Source organism: Grammomys surdaster, unplaced genomic scaffold, assembly GCF_004785775.1.
Source record: "Grammomys surdaster isolate TR1022 unplaced genomic scaffold, NIH_TR_1.0 351, whole genome shotgun sequence".
Classification (NCBI taxonomy): Eukaryota; Metazoa; Chordata; class Mammalia; order Rodentia; family Muridae; genus Grammomys; species Grammomys surdaster.
Genome location: NW_021604770.1, coordinates 2,650,617 through 2,675,121, shown reverse-complemented (window position 1 = coordinate 2,675,121; position 24,505 = coordinate 2,650,617). Strand labels below are relative to the sequence as shown.

The window sequence follows — 24,505 nt, the reverse complement described above, 5'->3', positions numbered from 1 at the left end:
AGCATTCTTTAAATTTATAAGCTCACAATGCAAAATTAAAACATCTAGAGAGGTGTTAGTATTATTCTAAATACATTGTACACTTTCTAATTGTGTTGGTGTGTTGAAACCTGGCACATCTGTTATCAACCAGCTTTTGTTTTATTGCCCTGAGTATCACAGAAACTTGGTATTCTGGAAAAAAAACTTGTAAGTACTGGAAGAAGTGAGTCAGGCTTTAAGGAGAGGCAGGAGGGTAGTGGGCTTGATTATTGCTGGCATAACTGCTTTAATTACACTAATTGCTAGTGCCACTGCTTCAAGCCCAGCCTGCTCTACAGAGTAAGTTCCAGGACAGCCAGAAACCCTGTCTTGAAAAACAAAAAACAAAAACAAAACAAAACAAAACAAAACAACAACAACAAAATGTCTGTGTCTTAGCTCTGGTACCCGTGAATTTGACTTTATTTAGGGTATTAGTACTGTAAGCATAATAAACAAAATTAAACTGATCAGTTAATTACATGTATGGACATTTTACTTGCAAGCATGTTTAAATGCATGCCTGCTGCCTGTGGAAGCTAGAAGAGGGCATTGGATTTCTGGAACTGGAGTTGCAAATGGCTGTGAGTTGCCTTGTAGGTGCTGGAAACTAAACCAAGGTCCTTTGCAAGATCAGTCCATGCCCTGAACTGGTTAGTCATCTTTACAGCTCAACAGCTGGAAACTTTTATTTCTCTTCTGAGGCATCATCCTTTGTGTAGGCTTCATCATTTTTCAAGGCTGAGTCATATTACACAGCAAGAACAAAATCATTGCATTAATGCACTCAACACCATAGGTTTCAGGGTAGGTTTTACTTTCAGATATTATTATGTAATGTTTTTATGAACATCTGTGGGCAGGATTTTGTATGGGTATATGGTTTTGGTTCTTTTGGTGGTGCATTTTGATGTAAAATTGCTGTTTAAATGTTTGAAGGGCTGCTAATTTGTGTTCCAAATTGGTTGTCCCAGTTTGCAGTTCCACTAGCAATAAAGGAGGCCTCTAGCTCCCCTTCATGTGCACGAGCTTGTTCTCAGACTGTTTGGCTCTTGCCATCCTAGTGGGTCTTCTATGGTAGTTCACCATGCTTTTAACTAGTGTTTCCGTAGCTATTAGTGCTGTCTAACAGAGTTCCATATGTTTTGAACTCATGTCTAGTTATATTTGTCTGTTTTGTAATTGCCTCATGTGTCTTCTTATTGTTTAGTTTAGGAGATGTTTATTTATATAATGTGTCAAGTTTCTTATCAGATATTTGCAGTCATATTCTCCTACTTTAATTAGTTTTTAAACCTTCTTATAGTTTCCTCTAGAGAACGAACTTTTTTTATTTAGAATCTTTTAAATGATCTGTCTTTCCCTTGTTATTTAGACCTTCAGAATTATATTTAAGGAACCAAGCTGTGACTTAATTATTTAAGTTATGAAACATTTATCCTTAGACCTTTTTCTTTAAATTTAAGTCTTATAGGCAGGTTTCTGATCCCGTTTAAATTATCCTTGAAAAGTTGTATAAGCTAGGAGTCCAACTTCATTCATTATTTTATATCTTTTTATTTAAATTATCTATGTGTGCATATCTGTGTAAAGGTATGTGCTTGTGAGCGTGTATTCACACAAAGGCCAGAAGAGGGCATCAGATCTCCTGGAGATGATTCCAGCCAATTAGAAGCAGCTGTGAGTTCCCAGTATGGATTCTGGGAACTGAACTCAAATCCTCTGGAAGTGTAGAAGGTGTTCTTTAACTGCCAAGCCATCTCTCCATCTCCTGCTTTATTTTTTTTTGCATAAGTATGTTCTCTCTCTCATACACACACACACACACACACACACACACACACACACACACACACAATATATATATATATATATATATATATACCGGATGAAAAGTATTTATAAAGACGTTTATATGGTTTAAGTCTATGAGTCACAAACAGAATTAGATTTTTCTCCTCATGTATTTTGCATAAAAAAACCCTGACAAGGTATCATTATTCACCTTTCGGTATTTTGCTGAGTAAAGCAAGTTTGTCACTTCAAGGAAAACAACAGGCAGTGCTTGTCAGTGATAAAACTCAAGTTCTAAGGCAAAAATTTGAGAAGTAGAAAATTAGTGTCCTGTCATTATTTGATTATTTTTCTGGTGAGATTGCTGGTTCTATTAATTAATTTGATCATGGGGCTGCTGGATATGTCGGTTCTGTACAAGTGGATAGGCCAGTATCTTCACACAAATTAATATAGAGTCTTATGAACTAATACACAGTTGAAAGTTCAATCTCAAGACAGACCAGTGGAGTTTTGATTAGCAGAGTACAAAAATTTCCCCCTTGTTTTTCTTTTGCATATAGTAACCGCTTAGAAATGACTACTTAGTAAGCTTTTGTGCTTGTCAAAGAAGACTCCAGTCCCTCTCCTCTCCAACTATGTATGCCTGTAGACAGATCTTCTTCATATACCTAGTAAATTTATTGCAAGATACTGAATATAGAAGCTAATTTGAGAGAGCAGCTATTTTAATTAAGCACCAAACATTAAGCGTGTTTTAACAAACCTGTGAGCCATGACACTCATTCATTTTGAAAAATATCACCTGTCTTGAAAATATTTACATTAAAATTTACTGAATTTATTCTGTTGATTAGATCAGTGTTACAGCAACACAGACAAGGGGGACCAATTCCTAAATCGTGAGGTGCAACAGAGAGGAATCAAGAGTAACTGAAAAGACTAAAGAAAATCTTTCCACTAGTTTTAAAATTTATTTTTAGCATTTTAAAAATAGCTTCATTTTGCTGTAATTTTAAAAGCACGCATCATTATGACCTCTGAGTTTTGTCTCTTGAAAGACTTCTTTAATATAAAATTAGAAAAATATCTTCATTTTTCTCCCTTTTATGTTGTTTTAAAAATATTAATTATTTTCTACCTGGAATTTATTTCTGCTTTTGTTAAAGCAGTTTCTCAAACCCTGCATTATTTGATTTTCAGCCTGGATAATATGCTTTTTAACAGAGATTCTTTTCTTGAGTACTTAGCAGCACTATTGGCCTCTACCCACTAGATGCCAGTGGCACTGTCCCCTTTACCCCAATAGCACTGACCAAATATTTCTCTAGACATTGCAAAATGTTTTGTTGGGGACAGAATTACCATAAAACTAGTTACAAAAATGAAGCCCTAATTTGTAAACACATAGGATGGAATAGTGCACACTGAATTGTTTCTACTAAATTTAAAACCAGAACCTAGAAATCAACTTGAATATATACAGAAGTCAAGAGGAGAAAATCCCAGCTATGAATATCCATTTTGAATCTGAATGAATTAGTACAGAATGACTTTGCCAGGTTCTTGGGCAGTCTCACCAGAGTTAGCCTACATCTGGAAAAGGGATGAATTAATAAGCTGAAACTATTTGCTTTGGTTTGACTTCTATTTTAAACGTCTCCTCCTCTTCTTTCTCCTCCTCCTCTTTCTCTTCCTCCTTCTTTTTTCTAAAAATTATGTGGTTCATGTAACATAGCAGTGGAATTGGGGGTGATAATATTTTGGGGGCAAACATCAGAAAACTTGGGTTGATGCTTCTGAACCTCTTGATCTTCAGTTTTGAGACTTGAACAATGAAAAATTTATTGTAAAAATCAGTTAAACTAATGTACTGAAACATGTTTCTCCTTTAAGCTTTTAAATTAAGTCCATGAAATGCAAAATGGGAATAGGTTTTAACTTATACTCTTCAATACAATAGACATCATGGGTTCTAGGTACACACATGCAACAAATGCTTGTTGTGTGATTAATTAGATTTGAGTTGTGCATATATGTCTATGCTTTGATTTGAATACTTATGATGTTTTGAATACTTATCATTAAAATACTATGAATTTGAATTTAATTAAAAACATAGATGCAGTCAACTTTTTAAAACAAAAATATTCAAATATATACTAAGTTATAAAGTAGTCCATCTGATGAATTCATAGGGTGTCTAATGAAGACTCCCTCATATGTTTTATTTGCGTCTTTGTGTTGATTGTCACAGAATTGTAGAAGGAATGGGTAATTAGAGATGTATCAGCTTTATGGTTTCAATATTGTGCTATGAGAGGCAATAATGAAGACACATTATGTAAACTTGTGTTCATTAGAATAATTGTATCCTCATTTTATCATTTTACAATTAAATTTTATAAATGAGATTATTTGAATATCAATGAGTCCATTTTATAGATTTCTTTCTATTTTTATCTTTAAATGAATTTTTCTGAAAAACACATTTGAAAAGACCTAATTTAATTAAATCTTTCATTTTATAGATTCAGCATTTCATTAGAAGCAAAACCAAGTTTGTCAAATTCCACATGAATTGAGGTTCAGGTGGCATGTGATGTCTGAATTGTGTTAACACAACACATTTCCAATAGCATAGTGAGTGATTATCCTTGGGACTCTTGCAGGGAGAGAGCATTGTTTCTAGAATGTCTTAAATTATGCTTTGAAATGACCCAGCTATTTATTGCATAAAATAATTAATTTGCTTTTAAAGTCTCAGGTTATATATTTTTCATGAGTGTTCTCTGAATGCTAGTTGGTCAGTAGATGCAGGAAGGTGTGGCTTTGTTCATGACAGGATCTTTCTTCGTGATCTCATTGAAAAGCTTTGGAGAGGCAGGTGTAGGAGCGTGATTGACACCTGCAGGGCAGATTTTGTTTATACACAATTAAGAATTTATTCCACAGTGTAGGTCTTTGTTGAGTATCATTATTCAAGAATTCATCTGCAAACCACTTCATTCCACCCCTATGTAATATATCTCCCAGACTGTGTCCTATGGATTCTTCTGCCCTCTGAAAACCATTAGCTGTTGCCCATGAATCCTCATGTATTCAACTTAAACAACTTTTTCTTCAGGTAAAGTACGCACAACAGTATGTCTGTCTACTGCGAAGATTTCCTCTGACTTTTAAAGGAAACTCCCTGCTGGATTGGAGTGTAATTCTTCAGCAATCTATTTTGGGGTGGTACTGGCTTTAGGTAAGAGCCAGGGGTAAGCCAGGCTTAAATTATTTTTCTTCAGTGGCGTGAAACAAGTTTGTAAGGGCACTTGGATTGTGTGAAGGAATACAAATGGTCTGGAGGGATAGGCATCTAGTGTTTCAAGAATCTGTTCATACAACATTCTTGAGTCTTTGAGCTTGGATTGGCTAATACTATCATCAATATTTACATTTGACATCTGCAGGGTCCCTTTTTAAATACTAAGTAAAGGTGGCATGCTACTCAAACAATGGGATATCCATTGACTGGACCTATGGACCACTTTGGGGATATACTTCAAATTCAAACTACAACACTGAGAGGATGTTGAACTTTCTGCATATTAACTTTATTGCTTCTAGAATCCTCTAAATCTTGAGGTCAAAACAGAAGCAAAGTTATCTCTCATGGGTAAAGACTTTTTTTTCTATTTGTGGCTGGGCCTGCCAGGGTTAGGTATGCCCAGGCTTTAGTGCCTCTTCCTATCTTAGTGGCATGCAGATTTCAGCTTATTTCCCCCAATCAATGAATAACCTTGAGACTGCATACTGGTAGATACTAAGTATCACAAGTTAATACAAGAGAAAAAGTGCAAACTTCATCTCCTCTCTGACTTCCATCTGCCCTTGTTTTCTTCTCTCATCTCTTGAATTGTTGGATATTAGAAGGAAGGTTGTTTTTCCCAAGGATATGAGGTCACTGGTGAATCTGGTTTACTTTTTCCATTATATTACGTCTACTAATCTAGTAGACCTTTGTTAAGGTCTCTGGGAAGTAAAAATTACCTCTGTGTGTTCCAAAAGTGATCTGCATGTTTCTGTCTTGTCATTTTAGTGAAATTTTCTGACGTGTAAAGGACAGTGTTTGTCTCAGCAACATCTTATTTATACCAACATTTTGACTACATACATATTTTTGGAACATGGCGTGTTTGATGTAATAAATAAAACAAAACAAAATAAAACCGGGGGGCTGGTGAAATGACTCAATGAACAAGGCACACTCCACCAAGCCTGATGATCTGAGTTTGATGTCCAGAGCCTTTATAGTAGAAGGAGAGACCAACTTCCCAAGAGTTATTTTCTGAGTTCCATTTATATCTCACCTCCACCCCCAAATAAATGTAAAAAAGATATAGAATTATCTTGATGTTTTATATTAACAAATTTATATAAAATGAAGTTGATGTAATATTGATAGCTATCTATCCAGAAACTAATTTGTTTTTTGTTTTAGTAAATGGATTCTACATCTTTATTGCCAATACTTTTAGATGCAGATCTGACAGTTTTACATATTGAGTGTCTTCCTAAGGATATTCTTGTGAAATTTCAAGGCAAAAATAATAGTGAGTGTCAGTTCGACTATCACATATTGCAGAGGGAAATACAGTATATCCCCAAAGTGAAGAATAACGTGGGCATTGACGAGTTTTGCCTAGTGGAGGGAAGAGAGACTGGAGAATGGCAGAGAGGAAGAGTCCTGGGAAAGAAGAATGAAGTCTATACAGTGCTGCTCATTGATGGGGAGACGAATTGACAGTCGATAGTACTCGAGTAGCTTCTGCTTGCAAAAAATTATTTGACCTCCCGCCCAGAATCATATTTGACATTTTTGCTAACATACTCCCAGTTGGAGAGAGATGGTCTCCCAAAGCTTTGAATTATTTCAAGTCACTAGTAGGAATACAGATGAAAGGCAATTGCAAACTATTTTGCCTCTTGAAATGATTCTTCTTGAGTTACAATTAGGAAGATTTATTGACAGGGATACGTTTCGTCTTGTTGTGGAAATATTAAAGGAAATCCCTCAGCCAATGCCAGACTTACTACAACATGAAAGTCCTAAGTTGCCATCAAGTGGCAAGAGCACTTCACTTGACGTTCAGTATGTCCTAGATAATTTCCAGCCATCTTTACCAGTGGGAAGTTTGGACAGCATCAAAGTGTCATCTGCACTGAGTCCCAGTAAATTTTATTGTCAATTACTTAAGCAGATTCCAGAGCTAGAAGACTTGACAGAGCATATGAATTTGGATTATAACACAGGAGGTCAAGAAATTGGCCCCGCTTGTGATAATTTTGGACTCCTGTGTGTTGCTAAAGGGATAAACGGGCGGTGGCAAAGAGGAATTCTCCAGCAGTTCTTGCCCGATAATCAAGTGAAAATTTGGTTCATGGATTATGGTGGCAGTGAGTCTGTATCCTCTGTCTATGTGAAGAAACTGAAGCAGGGTTTTAACTTTGCACCATCATTCTCATTTCTGTGCTCTCTGACATATTTACACAGTCCAGACCAGGAAGTAAGGAAACAACAACTGACTGTATTTAAGCAAGCCCTTTTGGAACACATAGTGTACGCCTGCATTGACTGGTTCAGTGAGGATGAACGTCTGTATTACGTGACTTTACAGTCTCAAGAATCTGCAGCTAATTCTAAGTATCTGCCAAGGATGTGGGGCACACAGATACTAAATGATGTGGGCACTTATGGGACAGACAGCTTTGTGGTTAATGTTGAGCAGTCAGTAGGTGGACTAAGTGAAAAAGATGACTTAAAAGCAGCTTTTCCGATTAAAACTGTAAAAATGGAGGTCCAATCTACCTACATAGCATTTGTAGTGAATGCATTGAACCCATCCAATTTCTGTGTATGCATTAATAAATACCAGAGAAAATTTTAAGACTTAATGAGAACTATAAATAAGTTTTATGATGCACCTGAAAACAATGAACTAACTCTGAGACACCCTGGACCTGAACTATTGTGTTGCACCAGATATAGCAAGGATAGATGTTTCTACTGAGCCATCATCACTGAAATGAATGACTCTCAGATTAATGTTTACCTCCTGACTATGGAAGTACTGACTCTATATCATTTTTTGATGTAAAAATTTTGCTTCCAGAATTTCGTGAGTTGCCTCCCTTAGCCGTGCACTGTTTATTGGCACATGTAGCTCCAGTGACAGGTGTGTGGATAAAGGCAGCAATAGATTATTTTTAAAAAAATCATTTTGAACAAAGCAATTTGTTTCAAGTTATAGCAAAACAAGATGACAAGTACATGGTGAATATTCAGAATGTTGAAGATCCTGAGAATACTGATGTTGTCTCTCTGATGTTACAAGCTGGATATGCAGAACCTGTGGAGGTAGCAACCGGTTTCCACAAATCTACAAAGCTAAATACACTTGATGAGAAAAGTGTTGTGACCTCTGTCCCTGTCAAAAGACCTGAGCCTGAGAGGAATCATTCCAATAAGATGAAAGAAAACATCTCATCTTTGTGCAGGTTCCTGGATTTAAAAGTTTCTTTCAACTTGGTCTTTGAACCCAACTCATCACTTTGTTATAAGGAGTATGTGTTCAAACCAGGACAACTTATCAAGGTCAACTGCTCCTACTGTCATGGCCCTGGTGACTTTTCATGCCAGCTTTAGTGTAAATTAGAAGATTTAAAGCTACTGATGGAACAAATTCAAGATTATTATAGCATCCACCCAGAGCCATATCAGACTGGGAAGGTAGCTTGTGTTGCTAAGCATCCCAGAGATGGGAAATGGTACAGGGCTGCCATCTTGACTCAAGCATCAGAACAAGAAGTTGAACTAATATTTGTTGACTACAGCAATCAAGAGCGAGTGTTCATTAAAGACCTTTGTGCTATCAACCCACATTTTCTTGCTAGAAGCCCAGGCTTTCAGATGCTGTCTCAACTATTTAGTTGAGCCCATTACCTGTAAACTATTAGATTGGACAGCAGAATCATCCAGAGACTTTGGAAATTTCATTTCTTCATGTGGAGGCTTACTTACCTGTATTGTGTATGCCTTAGTCCTCATACACCCTAGATGCTTATGTAATTTAGTGGATTTACAATCACCACTTGCCAGTGCAAATGAATTTCTCCTTCGCTGTGGCTCCACCCACCACAGCGTATTATCAAGGCCACTACCACTTTCAATTAGTCTTTACAGTTACTATTGCTCTTCCTTTGATATAAAGATTGGGAGTGAAGAAGAAGAAGATGTGTATATATCTCATGAATATAGTCCTAAAAGGTTCTATTGCCAGCTTTGTAGAAACAGCAAATATTTAGAGATGTTGGAGACAAGAATCACAGAGATGATTAACCTCAAAATGTGTTCAAAATACAACTGGGACAGAATGAGACTGTGCATCTCTACGTATATACAGGATGGGGTCTCATATAGAGCCTTGGCGAAGCCAACAGCATCATCATCTGACATTTGTGTTTATTTTGTAGACTATGGAAATGAGCAATTGGTCAAAGAAAATATGCTGTGTGCCATTTCTGACCAGTTTCCAGAGTTGCTGTTTACACCGATGCAAGCGATTCAGTGTTTTCTGTCAGATCTTAGAGATATCCATATTCCAGGAGAAATCAATAGATGGTTTGAAGGTAATTTCTTAGGGAAACCATTAAAAGCTGTAATACTGTCTAGGGAATCAGATGGACAGCTTGGTATAGACTTATATGATGGGTATCAACATATAAATCAGACAATAAAATTGCTACTTAATGCTTATGGAGAAAAACATTCTAAACAAGCCTGGTGTGTGGGAAAGAAGCAGAGGTTAAATCAGGTGTCTGCTGCTTCTTTGAAAGCAAACACAGAAAGCACCCATTGCCACAATGCAATAAATAAAACTAGCCTAGCAACACATTCTGCAAACAAAACAGATTGATTGATGCATCTCCAAAGCATTTACAGCAGGAGTTTGAAATCATCAGATTGTTGTAAAGTTGAACCAATTCCAAAAAGCAAGAAGTCCTTGAAGGATAGACTTAAAAATGTAAAATTTGCCCCTGGGTCTGCACATATTCTTGAAGACAGTGACATGGGCCCCTACTCAGGAGAGAGAGTATCAAAATTATTTACAAAAGATTTAAATCAATCAGCTTCTCAAAGCCTTCGAATCCTTATTAGACCTCCAATCACAAAAATTCCTGAGCTCCAAGTTGACTTGAGTACTCAGGTTAAGGGGTCTGCACCCGCTTTCCATCACCCAGACAATTTTCACATGGCATGTACTGGGAATGGAAACAAAGCAATGGGACTCACCCATGTTCTAGAAAAAAGATAGATTGCCAGAAAAATTGGAACCGTCTGAGCCCTTTGGTGAGAGATCACGTAGAATACGCTAATGACCATGCCATGGCCAGGGATGTTACTAAGCATATGTTGTCTGAAGGGTCTTTGAAGTGGAAGGTTTTGATCTTGGTAATACTAGCATAGTAAATGGGTGTAAGGTTTATTCTATTAACAGGGAACTCCTAACTATTCATATGATAAGATGGGATTGGGCCATTGAAATATGTGAAAGCAAAATTGCAGATTATTTTGCCTCAGGAATAATTAAAAAGAACAGTTTTTTTGTGAATTTTGGAAGACACATGACCAACATTGGGAAGTAAATGTATCTTGTGGTGATAAATGTGTCATCAAGAAATTGCTGAGGTGGTCACCATGTCCTAAACAACAGAAGGCAGCACTGCAGATGCCTCAGGTCATCGCTCACAAAGTCAGTACCCATGAAGCCACCAACAACAAGAAGACCGGAAGAGTAAATATGTGTGGAGGTTCCATGATCTTTCACCCATTCTCCCAACAGCTGGATGAAATTCCTTTTGAACTGTTGAGACATGGACAGCTCGAAAAAAGAGAAATGATTTATATTTCAGAGACTGGGGGATTTCATGTGATGTTACCAAAAAATCAGAAAACATCAGATTTAGCATTATTAATTACTACAGAAGATAAAAATTCCTCTTTGTTATCAATGGATGATATTCAAAAGGGGTTAAAATTCTTGGCAGCATCTAAAAGAAATTTAATGTGGTACCAGCCCAAGACAGTCGAGCAGTGGATGGACGAGAAAGTACTTGCTTTTTTAATAGATCACAGAAACCGTGCAGTAAATAATACCATAATGCCAAAGTACCAAGTAGTGAGATCATGAGTAGTCTACGACAAGGAGTGCCTTGTAAACGGATTTGGTTGACACATTCTACCCTTGAGTTCATTGTGTGTTTATTTGCTCATTTGGGAATGAACATCCTTTCTCTGAAATATTTAGACTACACTTGGGAAGTGGACATTTTGGTAGATGGCATGTTGCTTTTGAGGTATTTAAATGTAACTTCATCTCAAGTGGAAGAACAGAGAACACCACGATCTTTGGTCTGGAGCCCCAGACACTTTTGTCACCATGTGCAATCTGGCCGTTTGTTTAGGCACCACTCCAAAATGGCGACTGGCATCGCCATTGCTGTCTGTGACTCCTCAGACTTCTGTGTGCAGTTAGAGGATTTCTTTGATATAATGAAGTGCCTCTTTACCTTACTTTCAGATGTACCAGAGCTGTTGCGAGCATTGCCTCTGGAGCACATGATTCCTGGTTCTAGTTGCTTGTTCAAAAGTGAGTCGGAAGATCAGTGGAGCAGAGCAGAAATTTCTGAAGTTTCGGATCAATCTTTACATCTCATTTTGATGGACTTTTCGTTCGTGTACCTTATTCAGAAGCAATGAATCTTAAATCTGTACCTCAGAAAATTATGAACTTGCCAAGGCAAGTAGCCTCTATGGCGTCTTGCCTGCTACAGGGAAACTATGGAATAATGAAGTCAGACTGTTTTTTCAAGACTTCCTAAGCAAACCAGGATTAGTTTTTCAGTTCAGGGAGTATGATCCTGGAGCAGTATTGGAAGTGGATGTCATTCGTGAGAATGACAGTGTAGCAGATATGCTAGTGGCTCCCGGTTTTGCCATGTATCCTAAGGATTCGGCTCATCTGGACCGAATTACTGCTCCTGCATGTAGGAAAGCCCGTCATAAACTACAGAGCCACACCGTCTGCTCACTGGTGAACAAACATTGTTACAAAAAAGAAAATGTTAATTGTAGCAGTAACAAACAAAAGCTACAGAGGAGGAACCCTCTGAAGAGGAGAAACGTCCCTAGGCACCTCTTAAGGAAAAGCCATGCTAGTAAAAAAATTACACTCTGGAAATTTAAACCTGAGAAGAAAAATTGTTAGTGGGAAACTCAACTTCCAAAGTTCAGTTCTGTTGGAGATATGTGTAGCATCTATGTCTGGGGGAGTACCTGATCCTTTAGAGAGCAATACAGGCTGCTTTGGAAACATTTTTGAAAACCTATCAACTAAAGAATCCCAGGAAAAGAGTAACACAATGGACTCAGAAGCAGTGGGTGTTAATGAAAGAATTACAGAAGAACACTTGAAAAGTAAGTCACCGTTTCCAAAGGAGTGTCTATTTTTGATTCTTTGTTTTTAATGGACTAAAACTGTTCAGAATGAACATACCATATGGCAGAGAAACATTCTTACTAGGGAATCAGAATAGAGATAGGCATAGTGTATTGTGGCTACAGTCTCTCAACAGGCAGAGGCAGGAGAGTCATCTGAGGCTGACTCAACTGTACTGTGAGCTCCAGGCCAGCTGGGGCTGCATAGAAAAACCCTGTCTAAACAAACAACCAGACAAATCAACCAACCAACCAGCAAACAAACAAATACAATAATTTGGGCTATCGTTTTTGCCATCTGTATCATTTCTGAATGATGAATTTTTTAGATTTCAGTAAAAGTAGCTGTTTCTATAACTATGTGCATGTACCCATGCATGGCATTTTATAAATACTATCAAGAGTTTCATAAAACTCCTGAGGTTGTAAGAGTTCAGGTCAAATGGTTAGCTAGCTCTTCAGCTCTTTTTAAAGGATCAATTTTCTAACATGCACATTATTTTGTAACAGATCAATTATATATCCAGGTAGCTTTTGAGAGTATTTCTAGCATATTGCTAAATCAGTTAAAATTTAGTGGACAAACTTATGGAAGTATATTTTCTCTTAAGCCATTAGACATAAAACAGACTCTGAATATTAAGATTTTATCATCTTATGTGCTATTGTCTGATTTTTCTTTTCTGCATTTTATTATTTTTTTCTATGGATTATTTACTGTGGATTTTATAGGCAACGATGTTTCTTCTCCGTGAATGTTTGTTCAGATTTCAAAATAATGTTTGCTCCAAATCCCAGATCATAACTCACATCATCACAGACTACACTCTTTCAGTGAGAAGAAATGTCTTGTTGTTACTGCTGTACGATTATAACATTTTCTGTGATTCACATTTAGACTGAACTCAGTTGATGAATGCTATGAAACTGCCCCCTTCTTCTTTTACACCTTTCATTATGATATCAGTGAACATGGTTATGTAGCAGTGGGTAGTTTTCTGTGTTCCTGGCACTGTGGTAAAGTGTGTGTATTCTCTCACTGAATACGAGTACCACAACACTACGATAGAAGCTGTTATTTATGTTCAAGTGGGGACCTACAGTTTGTCTGGATTGCAAGTCACTTTATTCACAGTTGCTGCTGTTTTGAAGCAAGATTGTGGTTTATTAGAAAGGGTTTTAACGTAGATTTAAGCTTGGATATTAATAGAGTATCAGTGTGCTGGGGATTAAAGGAAAACAGTTGTAGCAGGGTAAGGTGGTACATGCCTCTAATCCCAGGATTTAGGAGGCAGGCTGGTCATGGGCTTCTCAAGATGCAGTAGCATTTAACTGTCATGTATATAATTATGAGAGCTGCTGAAGCTACATGGCTATGCTGGGAGTCGAATGTTAAGTTGATACAAGATGAAGGCATTGGAGAGGAGGGAACCCCAACTGGGAAGATGCCTCCATAAGACCAGGCTGTAGGCAAGCATATAGGGCATTCTCTTAATTAGTGATTGATGGGGGTAGGGAGGGGCTACGTAGCATAGGTGGTGCCACTCCTGGGTTTGTGGTCCATGATGATATAAGAAAGCAGGCTGAGAAACCATGATGAGTAAGCAGTACTTCTCCATGGCTTCTTCAGCTCCTGTTCTGTTTGAGTTTTTGTCTTGACTTCCTTTGATGATTAACAGGGATGAAGAAGTATAAACCTAATAAATCCTTTACTCTCCAAGTTGTTTTGGTTATGGTGTTTTATCACAGCAATAGTAACCTTAATGAGATCAGAAACTGCTATGAGGAGTAGGGGGTATTGTGACAGACCTCTGAAGTGGAAGTTTAAGGGTTCTTTGGAAAGTCAGTTGTGTTGGATGGTGTTTTACTGGAGCAAACATGTCCTGAAGCAGATACAAGTGAAAGGATATTTTGTTAAAGCAGACACATGATGAAACATTTTGCTGAAGCAGACACAAGTAAAAGGATGTTCTGCTAAAGCAAGCACATGAAAGGACATGTGATGAAGGATTCTTCAACTGCACCAAAAAACTTCTGCTGGTGTGCTTCAGCTTCTTGTCTCTTCGATGGACTCAGGCTGACGTCAGCTGAGACAGACTCACAGAATCTTTTGAAGTCAGACTCATGTGCTGAGGCAAGACAGGTTGCAAGGCAAGACCTGTAGAGGACACAAGATGTTTGGAGGGGGTATAAATATGATTCAATGAACTATTAGAGGAGCTTAGGGCTTGCTAGTAGAGCTAGCTATGCAATGCTTCTTGGTCTTAAGTCTTTGCTGATCTTTGCTTCACTGAGAGAAGCATAGCAGAGAACTTCTTTTGGAGTTCCTGTGGGCCCTGGTCCCTCCTTCTGACTATTGCTCTTTCAGTTGAGGCCTGGCTGTTCCTGCTAGGTTATGCCATTGCTGCTGCTATCCTGACTCTACTGAACAGGATTGCTAGTGTATCTGTGAAGCGTTTGTGAGTGGATCAAGCTGCTGCTGCTGATCTGTGAACTAAACTGCTGATTTCCTGACAACACAGATGGGAGTTGCTCCAAGGAACCATTTCTAAACAGGTCCACTTACCCCATATCCTTTCTTTTCTACTCTTTCTGGTGGGCTACAAGGGAGGTTAAAATGTTTAAGAACCATCATTAAAAGTAGGTTTTGCAAAAGTTGAAGTTATAGACCTGACTGTGTATGTTGTGTTTAGGAGGATTGTGGAAGGGTTTTGGAACTTTGGGCAAGAAAAGCCATTGAGCATTCAAAACTTGATGAGTTTTTCTGTCGTAATGTGGAAGAGATGTTGAGAGAAATCCAAATGAGAGATGTGGCCTATGAAGTTATGGAGGGAAATTTAAAGACTCTGTAGGGGCCATTTGCTATTTTGAATTAAAAGTCAATGTTTCTAGTTAGCTGGGGGCTGAAGAATCAGCTGTGATTAGCAAGATACCAGATCCATTACAGTCAGACCTTTGCTTTGCTGGGATACTCAGTGCTGGTCAACGGGAGCTGAGAAATTATTGGCCAACTATTGGTCAACAAAGTGCCATACAGCTAAAGGTTGAGTACTGAGAACAATATTGAAGTGCATGGTTTATATTCATGGTCAACTGCATCTTTTCTTTCTTTCTTTCTTTTTTTAAATTAGCTCAACTTTTTAAAAAAAATGTTAATCAAAGGCTTTATAAGTTTAGTAATGCTCAATAACAATATGCCCATATAATTAGAAGTGTAACCCAATACCCTACCTAGATATATCTTTGATTGTCAGAGACACTCGAACAGCTGCATGTATTTTAATCTTCTTTGTTTTTTTCCCCATCAATTTTTCCCATCAACTGACTTTTGTGATTCTTCCTCATCCCCCTGGTGCTCTTAACACATGGTGAGTCATTAGGTAAACCAAACATTAAATTAGATTCCCCCAAATATTGAAGACCATTCAAGGAAAAATTTTAGTGTCGAGACAAATATTTGTATGTTATAAATTTATGTACTTGCTGTGGTCATGGTTTTCAAACAAAACAAAATACAATGGTAACAAACAGGTTTATCCAGGTGGTGCATGCCTTTAATCTCAGCACTTGGGAGGCAGAGGAAGGCAGATTTCTGTGAGTTCGAGGCCAGCCGGGTGGACAATGTGGGGTCCAGGACAGCCAGTGCTACACAGAGAAACCTTGTCTCAAAAAACCAAAAACAATAAAACAAAACAAAACAAAAAAGAGAAGAGAAAGTTTAATTTTGATACCTTACTCCTGCAGAAATGGGACCCTGCTGCCTGCTGTTAGGCTGTTACATTGTGTCTTCATCTAGGACAAGATGAAGTCCAGTATCTCCTTGCTTGAAAACCTCAATATTCAAATCTTTCACTTATTAAATAAGTACACAGGGACTGGAGAGATGGCTCAGCTTTTCTTCTAGGGGACCAGAGTTTGGAACCCAGATATAACTCCAGCTCTAGGGAGTCAGACATCATCTTCTGGCCTCTGAGAGTACCTGCACATATGTGTGCACACATAGACACATACACATAAAAATGTACAGAGTTTTAACATAGTACTTACTACATGGATACCTTCACGACAACACTTCTGTTTTGTATATAGTAAAAGGAGCAGAATGGTTACCTTTTCCCGAGGTGGAAATGTATTAAGTGATTGTGGTGAGCTGGTTTCAGTTGTTGTACATAATGAAGCTGTGTAACTTGTCTATTCTTTTTGTTTTTTACCTTTCACTTTGTAACTTTTTAACCATTTCTTTTTTTTTTTTCACAATTGGAGACTGATCCTGGGGCTTTGCCTATACAGGCAAGCAACTCTGCCACTGAGCTATGTGCCTTCTTTTGCCTTTTTGTCTTGAACCATCATTTCATTAAGGGGCCCATACTGAACTCATTCTGTAGTCCAGGAGCAATGAACTTGGCATTTTACTCTCTCAGCTCCCCAAGTGTCTTGTTGCTAGCTCCTTTGGGAATTTATTATGCTTTTTTGAAGTTATGCAATCTCTTTTGTGGTAGCACACATAAATCTTGATTCATTCTAAGTACGAGCTACAGTATTTCAAAAATTATAACATATTCTTCTGTTTTGTTTTTCAGTAGAAGGAGATGGAACCTCATGATATATAGGACAACATGCAATCCCCATCTTGCTTTAGCTGTTCCTGAGCTGGATGAAAGTGGTAAGCACAGGGCAACTCCTCGCATTAATGCATGTCAGAGAACCAGTTCACTTTGGTTTTTCCTGGAGGCTATACTAAAGTGCCATGCACAATTTTATGGCTAAGAATGGGTGCTGTTTAGGAAGTGTGGTTCATTATCCTATAGTATATGTACTGTTATGTCAGCGTAACAGAAGAGTCATCAGAAAAAAGGAAAATGGAATTGAGAAAATGCCTCTGTAAGATCCAGCTGTAAGGCATGTTCTTAAATAGTGATCAATGGAGGAGGGCCCAGCCCATTGTGGGTGGTACCCTTCCTGGGATGGTGGTCCTGGGTTTTATAAGAAAGGAGGCTGATCAAGGCACAGGGAGCAAGCCAGTGAGCAGCATCCCTCCATGGCCTCTGTATTGGCTCTTGCCTCCAGCTTCCTTCCCTGTTAGAGTTCCTGCCCTGATTTCTTTCAGTGATGGACTATGTAATATAATATGGAAATGTAAGTCAAATAAAACCTTTCGTATCCAACTTGCTTTTGGTCATGGCATTTCATCACAGCAATAGAAACCCTAGAGAGGATGGTATCTTAAAACAGCCTTATTTCGTAGGCTGTCCCTTGTGAGCAGTTGAAAGCCAATGAGCATCCTTACATCATTCCCTTCTGATCTTTTCTTTTTCAGGCAGCGTTGTCTTTGTCTCTCTTGTTAGTTTTCTAGAGTCATGATTGCAATCATGGATATGATATATGTAGTTGACACTCTGGGGGCATCTTTTCCTAGGGAATATGGATGTGTGTAGGACTAAGAAGATAGGAGGGAGGTCAGATTCAAGGCCTTCCTTTCCTGTCTTTAGCTAATTTCTTCATACATGTATTTGTGTGTATAATTTTATTTTTCTTTGAAACAAAGCCTAATTCAGACCAGGCTGCCCTCAAATTCACCACAAAGTCTCAGATGGCTTTGAACTCCTACTCAAGTAGTTCTGAGAGTGCAGGCAAGAACCATAGCATCTGCCTTCTCATGTCTGCTTTTAGTTTGGTTTCATATTTCTTGTTGGTAGCTTCTTTATTTCTTTGATTTGTGACATTATGCTTTATATTTTCCCTGAGGTTCTGTGTGGTATGCATACACATGCGTGTAGCATGCACTGACCTAACCCACCCCACTGCTGCTTAAACCTCTGCAGAGCAATGTACTACAGTCAGTTTGACTTTAGCTTGAAGATGAAGATGTGCGTGACTTTCATGGCCACTTTTATGTACTGAGAGGCGAAAGTCATATCTTGCCATTGCACTTACCTGTAAACTGGAATGTATTTTGTAAATATAAATTCATTAGTTAAATAGTTCCAGAACATTGTTTCAAGATAAAAGTTGAGCTATCAATTTATACAAGTACACTTCAGAGTCCACATAATGTAGATAGTTTTGAAGAATATTTTGAAAAATCAGAAAAAATTTAAAACAATGGGGGAAAATTATGTGTATCTTTGTATGTGCATCCATATTAAATAGATTGGCATAACAATATCAAAGTTGGGAGATAATTTTAGACATTCTGTTGTTTATGATGATAATGGGATTTTTGTCTGGCATCTTGAGTTTTAAAGATTATTCAAGAATGGGAATCTATCTACCTGTCTACTACCAACCATCTACCATTTATCTGTGTTTTTGTCTAATAACTAATATCTGTTTTGTAGCTATTTTGATCAGATAGTTTAGTATTTATATTTTGTGATCAAAATACCTTGAATATTTTGGGGTGACCACCTCACCATAAACCCTGAAAAAATTCTGAAGATTGTTTCTACAACTTTGAAATGTTTGTATTGGAAAAACGTTTTAATGGATTTGTTTGGTGAATTTATCAGTGAAGTGTTTCTGTTTTGTTCTGCTACAGGAGAATATGGCAACATTAATGATTAGGGTTAGAGGAGATGAATTTTAACGCCAAAGTTTAGGCAATAATTTAACAATAAAGGCCTTCTTTGGCTTTAAGACAGGGTTTCATTGTGTAGCTCTGTCTCAAAAACTCGTGTGTGTGTGTGTGTGTGTGTGTGTGTGTGTGTGTAATGAGGCTTCAGAGTTGGCACAGAACCAACTCAGACACCAAATTATCAGCACAGAGGAAATTTATTACTCTGGAAGGACAAGAGGTATGTGGGGAGTGTTCCTTTGAATTGGACAAAGACACACAGCATGTGTTTCCGCAGAAATAGTTTTTAAGGAGAAAAGTAGGGAGTCTGTGAGTTGGCAAGTCCTTGTTGGACAGGCTAGCCAGGGTAGCCAAATAATGAAATTTGATTGCTGGATCTTTGATTTTCAGTTAGATATAAGGAAGTGGTCAAATAAGGGAATAGAACTTGGGGGCTAGTTCCAGGAATGCCATCTAAAAGTTTAGCAAGGGGGAGAGAAGGAAGAAGGGCTAGCCCTGATGGTGCCATATTTGTGATGCTTGGGCCTGTTAGAGAGCCCAACATTGATCTACCTTTTTATTTTATTAATGAGTGGATGTTGGTTAAGTGGGTGTTATTTTCTCTGGTTGCTTCCTACTGAAGGTGGGGTATTACTGTTAGGGACCTAAGGAAGCTGGAATGTTGGTCACTTCCAGGAAGAGCAGGCTGTCATTCAGTGTCCTGGCTCTGCAGACCTATCTACAGTTAGGGAAGCAAGGCAGCATTGGAGCAGTTTGTGAGCCTGGATCATCTAGGGCTAGTTGCTTTAGAGCCCTCTAAAATGCAGATTTCAAGGGAACATCTGGAGCTGGGGAGTTGCTGGAGTAATCTATAGTTGATTTGAAACTTGCTAGGACAGATAGACTAGGAACAGAAGATAAAGTTAAGGAGTCTAGAGGAAAAATATTTGTATCTTAGGTGTACGTTTGAAACTTTTAGACTCAGGGTCTTAGTAATTGAAGGAGGAGAGTCCCAAGACCAGGGAGAGGACCTGTTAGAGAGCATATATATATTTCTGCTACTGTTATGAATCATAATATAAATGGCAGATGGCCTTAGGTGATCCTCTTAAAGGATCATTTGATCCCCCAAGGAATCATAACCCCAAGGGTATGCACATCTTTCTTGTTCACTGGAAACTTGATTAATGTTGAAACACTCTAAGTCTGAACTGTTCTGAGGTTGTCATTCTGCAGCACGCACCTAGCTTATGGCTATTTTGGTATCCATAGATGAGGCTCAGACATTGTAGAGCTAAAAACAAAAAACAAAAAAACAAAAAACAAAAAGCAAAAAACAAAAAAACAAAAAACAAAACAAAACAAAAAACCCACACTGTTGTGACCTGTCTGAATGTTTGCATTACAGAAGGTGTAAACATAATTTTATTGCAATTTTTACCCATTATGTTTTGAAAGATACTATGTGGAAATGATAACTGAGCAAGTTAGGGTATGAAGGATGAGTTGTTGCCCTGAGCTTTCACTGAAGAGTGGGCAGTAGCTTGAAAGGCCTTGGTGTGGTGGTGGTGGTGGGGTTGACAAGTCTCAAGGAGATTGTCAGAGAGGGCTAAAAGTGGGGGAGAGTACCTTCAGCATAATTGTGAAAGAAACCTAGCAAAAATTACTATCATCATAAAATGGAAAATTGAAAGTACACAAATGAATTAAGCTGCAAGATTACAGTGATTTCTGAGTGGTGAACTATAAGAGTATATTTTTATGATGAAATACAGGATGATAAAAAGAAGCCTAGTATTTATTTACCTACAAAGCCTTAGATATGAGATTCATAGTTTTTCTGGGATGAAAATAGAATTACTTCTATTTCTAGCTTTTAAATTTTTACCCTAACACTTCAAGTATGAGTTCCATGTTGCTGATAGAAAGTCATCTTTTTAAGATGAGATTTGGGTCCATTTTACAAAAATTTTAGCCCTTAGAAGTCTCTTAGGTGACTTTTCACAGTCTTTTTGTTATTGTTGCTTGTTTGTTTGTGATAAAGAATCTCATTTTCAGTGTTCCCCTGCCAGACCTTGAACTCAAGTTCTTTCTGCCTCAGCTGACTCGTCGGGAGGGTAGCCACCTTTGCTTGCTTACAGAGCTTTTTGTTGATAACACATTCCACATGGAGGAGGCACAGCCTACCTCTTAAGAGCCTACTGCAAAGAAGGAGAGCATCACATGAGCTTCGAACCGACTGATAATCGATCCACAGGAAGCACAAAGCTTTGAAATAAATTGTGAAGTTTCACAATCTTGCTTTTAAAAAGCCTCTGATGATTCAGGTGGAGCACACTGCTCAGTTGGAAATGGGACAGGAAGGACAGTGTGGGGGGTTGGAACCAAGAACTTAAGTAACAAGAGGGGCCAAGAGCCCAGGGAGTAGACTAAGGTTTAATCCAGGAATGGACATGTGTTTCTGTGTGCATTCTTGGTGTCTACTTTTACAATGTGAATGTCTGTAAGAGTTACTTTGTGCTTTTTGCAGAACTGTTGAATGTTTTTGAGGCTAACCTGCTACTTTGTTTTGTAGGTCCTCAGAAGAAATGTACTTGAGGAACATCATGGAGTCCAATATGTACCTGGACCTGATTTATTTTTTATTCTAAATGATTTTAATTAACCAATTTTCTTATATAGTTAGTTTTGGGCCAGGGTCTTATCTATATACTTCAGACTTGCCTTGAACCTCTGTGTGGACTAGGCTGGTCACAAAATGTCAGTCCCCAATCTCAATCCTCCTGCCTCTGCCTCCTGAATTCTGGGATTACAAATATGTGCCACCATGCTGGGTTAGACTTGAGTTAGGTGATGAACACCAAGACTTTATCCTAATGTTAGACTGAAGTGAGACCTTGAACACCCTTTGTACTGAGTGCAATAATGTCTGTCTATAAAGGATGTGTGTTTTGTTCAGCAGGCAGGTTTCATCTTCCAAGGATTTTCAGTTTTACCCACATTATTTATTCTTACTCAGTGTGACCTATCCATTCCCCATCAAAAGCTAGAATGTTGCTTCCTTCCCATTGGACATGGGGAGGCTCATGACTGCTTTGAATCAATGGTATAGTGGGAAGGAGTGATGCTATGTGACTCTACAAGTTTGGGTCATAAACAATCCAGATTTTGCCTTATTTTCTGGAGTATTTGCACCTGATACTGTGGAGCATTGTTTGAGAAACCCAACTACCAGACATAGCCAAAATCTGGCAAACCAAGGTTACATGGATACAGGGGATTTGGTCAACAGAACAAGCCCCAGACAGTTGAGATCCCCTCACTGAGGCTGTGAGCATTCTGCGATACATGCAAACTCCATTCTGCCCATTCCCAAGATACAGGATCCATGAACTTCCGTATCCGAATCTTTGAGGTAGTAACTGGACCAAGTGTGTGACTGATAAACCTCTGAAGATTCATTAGCTCTCTTCTCACAGCAATATGAGGAGACTTGGTAATGAATAAAATATGGGCTTCAGGGGAAGGCTTGTAACTGCAGTTTAAACTGCTTGGTGGTTGTCTGCATAACTTTGAAAGTCTGGAGCCTGTCTAAGCTCCTGACAGCTGATGCACGCCTGTGTACTAGTTTGCACTGATTTATTTGTCGTATTTCATTTGATTGGCATTGTGTTCACTTACTCCGTTAAAAAGGAATTCAATAAATGTGATTGTTTCAGTTTGTCTCCGTATTTTACGTGGAAGGTATGAGATAAATGCATCTTGATTTACTGAAGATTAATCATTTATATTTTTAAAAAGACTGCTTCATGAGCAAAATAATGATAAAAGTATGTAGGTATCTCAGTAAATAGGGAATGTATGATAGCCATGTTGATGCCTTTCCTATTAATAAAACCTGCAGTCTATCTTTAAAGAAGTTAATTCACCTCCTGGTAATCCATACATCTTGTTTGAATATCATATGAGCTAAATATGCTTTGGTCAGGCTTGCGGATGAAAATGCCAGCTTTTTCATAGTTAAGAACAAGTCTATAATTCTAGGGGAATTTTGCTGACACCTAGTGGTATTTGGAACTGCATGTGAAGAATTTTATTTTGCTCTTTCTATTTGTAAAACTATTCCGTATTTATGTGTATATGTATGGGTGCCTGTGGAGGCCAGAAGAGCGGGAACTCCATATCCTGGACCTGGAGATACAGACAGCTCTAAGCCTGTAACTGGGTGCTGGGAACTCTGAAAGAGCAGCAAGTGCTCTGAACAGCTGAGCCTCTATACAACTGTTTTTCCTTAATTTTTTATATATTTTAAGTTTTAAATAAAAACATATGGTATGCCTAAAGTGGGCCAAGCATACTTTGAAGATATATATTATTTTGATATATAATTTAACATAAACATGACCATCTCCCATTCATTATGAGATGTAGGTTGTTCGTTTGTTTTTTGTTTTTCCTGAGGCTTATTTTTCTTTATTTGTTTGGGTCTCCAGACCTCCTTTTCTTACTTCCTTGAGGTAAAGTGATGACAACATCTTAAATTTTTTCTCTGTGTGTAGCTCATCTCATGAGTGAAGAGGCTTTGTAAATATACAAGGATAATATGCACATCTTGCTGTGTTTTAGAAAAATATATTTTTCTGCACTTTAGCATATCTCCTAGAAGTCTTTCTAAGATAGGTAACATGTTAGTCATTATTCTTTTTAAGGGATTATGGCATTTAACATTATACATGTGTTTTAATTTTGCTTTTAGCATCTTTTCTACAGAGAGTCATCCATTGTTTAGCTCTTTGCCATATGAATCTAGCTGCAGTATCCATGTATGTGAATATTACCGTACATAGGTTAATTCATCTCTCCAGGATAACTCCTTGTCAGTGAAATTGCTGGGGTAAAGGAATGTGCCCATTTTAATAGATGTTCACACATTCCCGTCAGCACAGCTGAAGTGTCTATACATAAACGCAATCCTAGTTCATTTGTGCCACTAACGTTTTGTTCCTGCTTTATTAAGGGCAATTGGTAAGTGGAGATTGGTAAGATGAACACTGTGACGATGTATACACAGAGAGACGGTGATTGTGCTGAAGCAGATTTACACACTCCCTCACTTCCTACATCAACATTAGGTTTTTAAATCACTTAAACGTTTCTCCTCGATGAGAAGTCCAAAGTGATAATTTTCGTTTTCCGATTGCTGGAGAATCTTAGCAACTTCCTGTGTTTGTTGCTTTTGAATGTATTGTTGTCTGAATCTTCTGATCTTTGCATTTTGTATGAGATTCATCATACAATGTACAGGTATTTTTATAGCAACGTTCATAAGAAAGCTTTAGCGTATCCTCTCATCAATCACGCACATTTTAAATATTGCATCTCTGGATGTTCACATATAATTAAACTCTTTCTTGAAGGGTACTTACATGGATTGTAGTCTTCCAGGTTCTCTCCTCTTGGTTTGACGTTTACATAGAAATCTTAATTTACCTGGAGATTCTTTTCAATAAACTTAAAAAATTAAAGTATAATGTGTACAGCAAAAGTGTATTATTAAAGGATTGCAGAAAGAAAAGATCCAAGCCGAGTGT

At 38.0% G+C, this 24,505-nt stretch overlaps 1 protein-coding gene and 1 long non-coding RNA gene across 2 annotated transcripts in view; both read left to right on the top strand.

Moving 5' to 3' along the window:
- The window catches only part of Tdrd15 (tudor domain containing 15), a gene marked incomplete at its 3' end in the record, with an annotated part of 62,416 nt that extends 50,492 nt beyond the window's left edge, over positions 1 to 11,924 (top strand). Inside the window, 3 exon segments of the mRNA XM_028779390.1 lie at positions 11,445 to 11,597; positions 11,600 to 11,662; positions 11,665 to 11,924. Of these exon segments, the coding sequence (XP_028635223.1) occupies positions 11,445 to 11,597; positions 11,600 to 11,662; positions 11,665 to 11,924 (476 nt within the window).
- A 38-nt stretch (positions 11,925 to 11,962) lies between these two features.
- On the top strand, positions 11,963 to 22,645 carry LOC114631106. The gene is made up of 3 exons (XR_003712907.1): positions 11,963 to 12,340; positions 16,942 to 17,024; positions 21,490 to 22,645. It is a non-coding gene; the product is annotated as an uncharacterized LOC114631106 (long non-coding RNA).
- Positions 22,646 to 24,505: the final 1,860 nt, after the last annotated feature.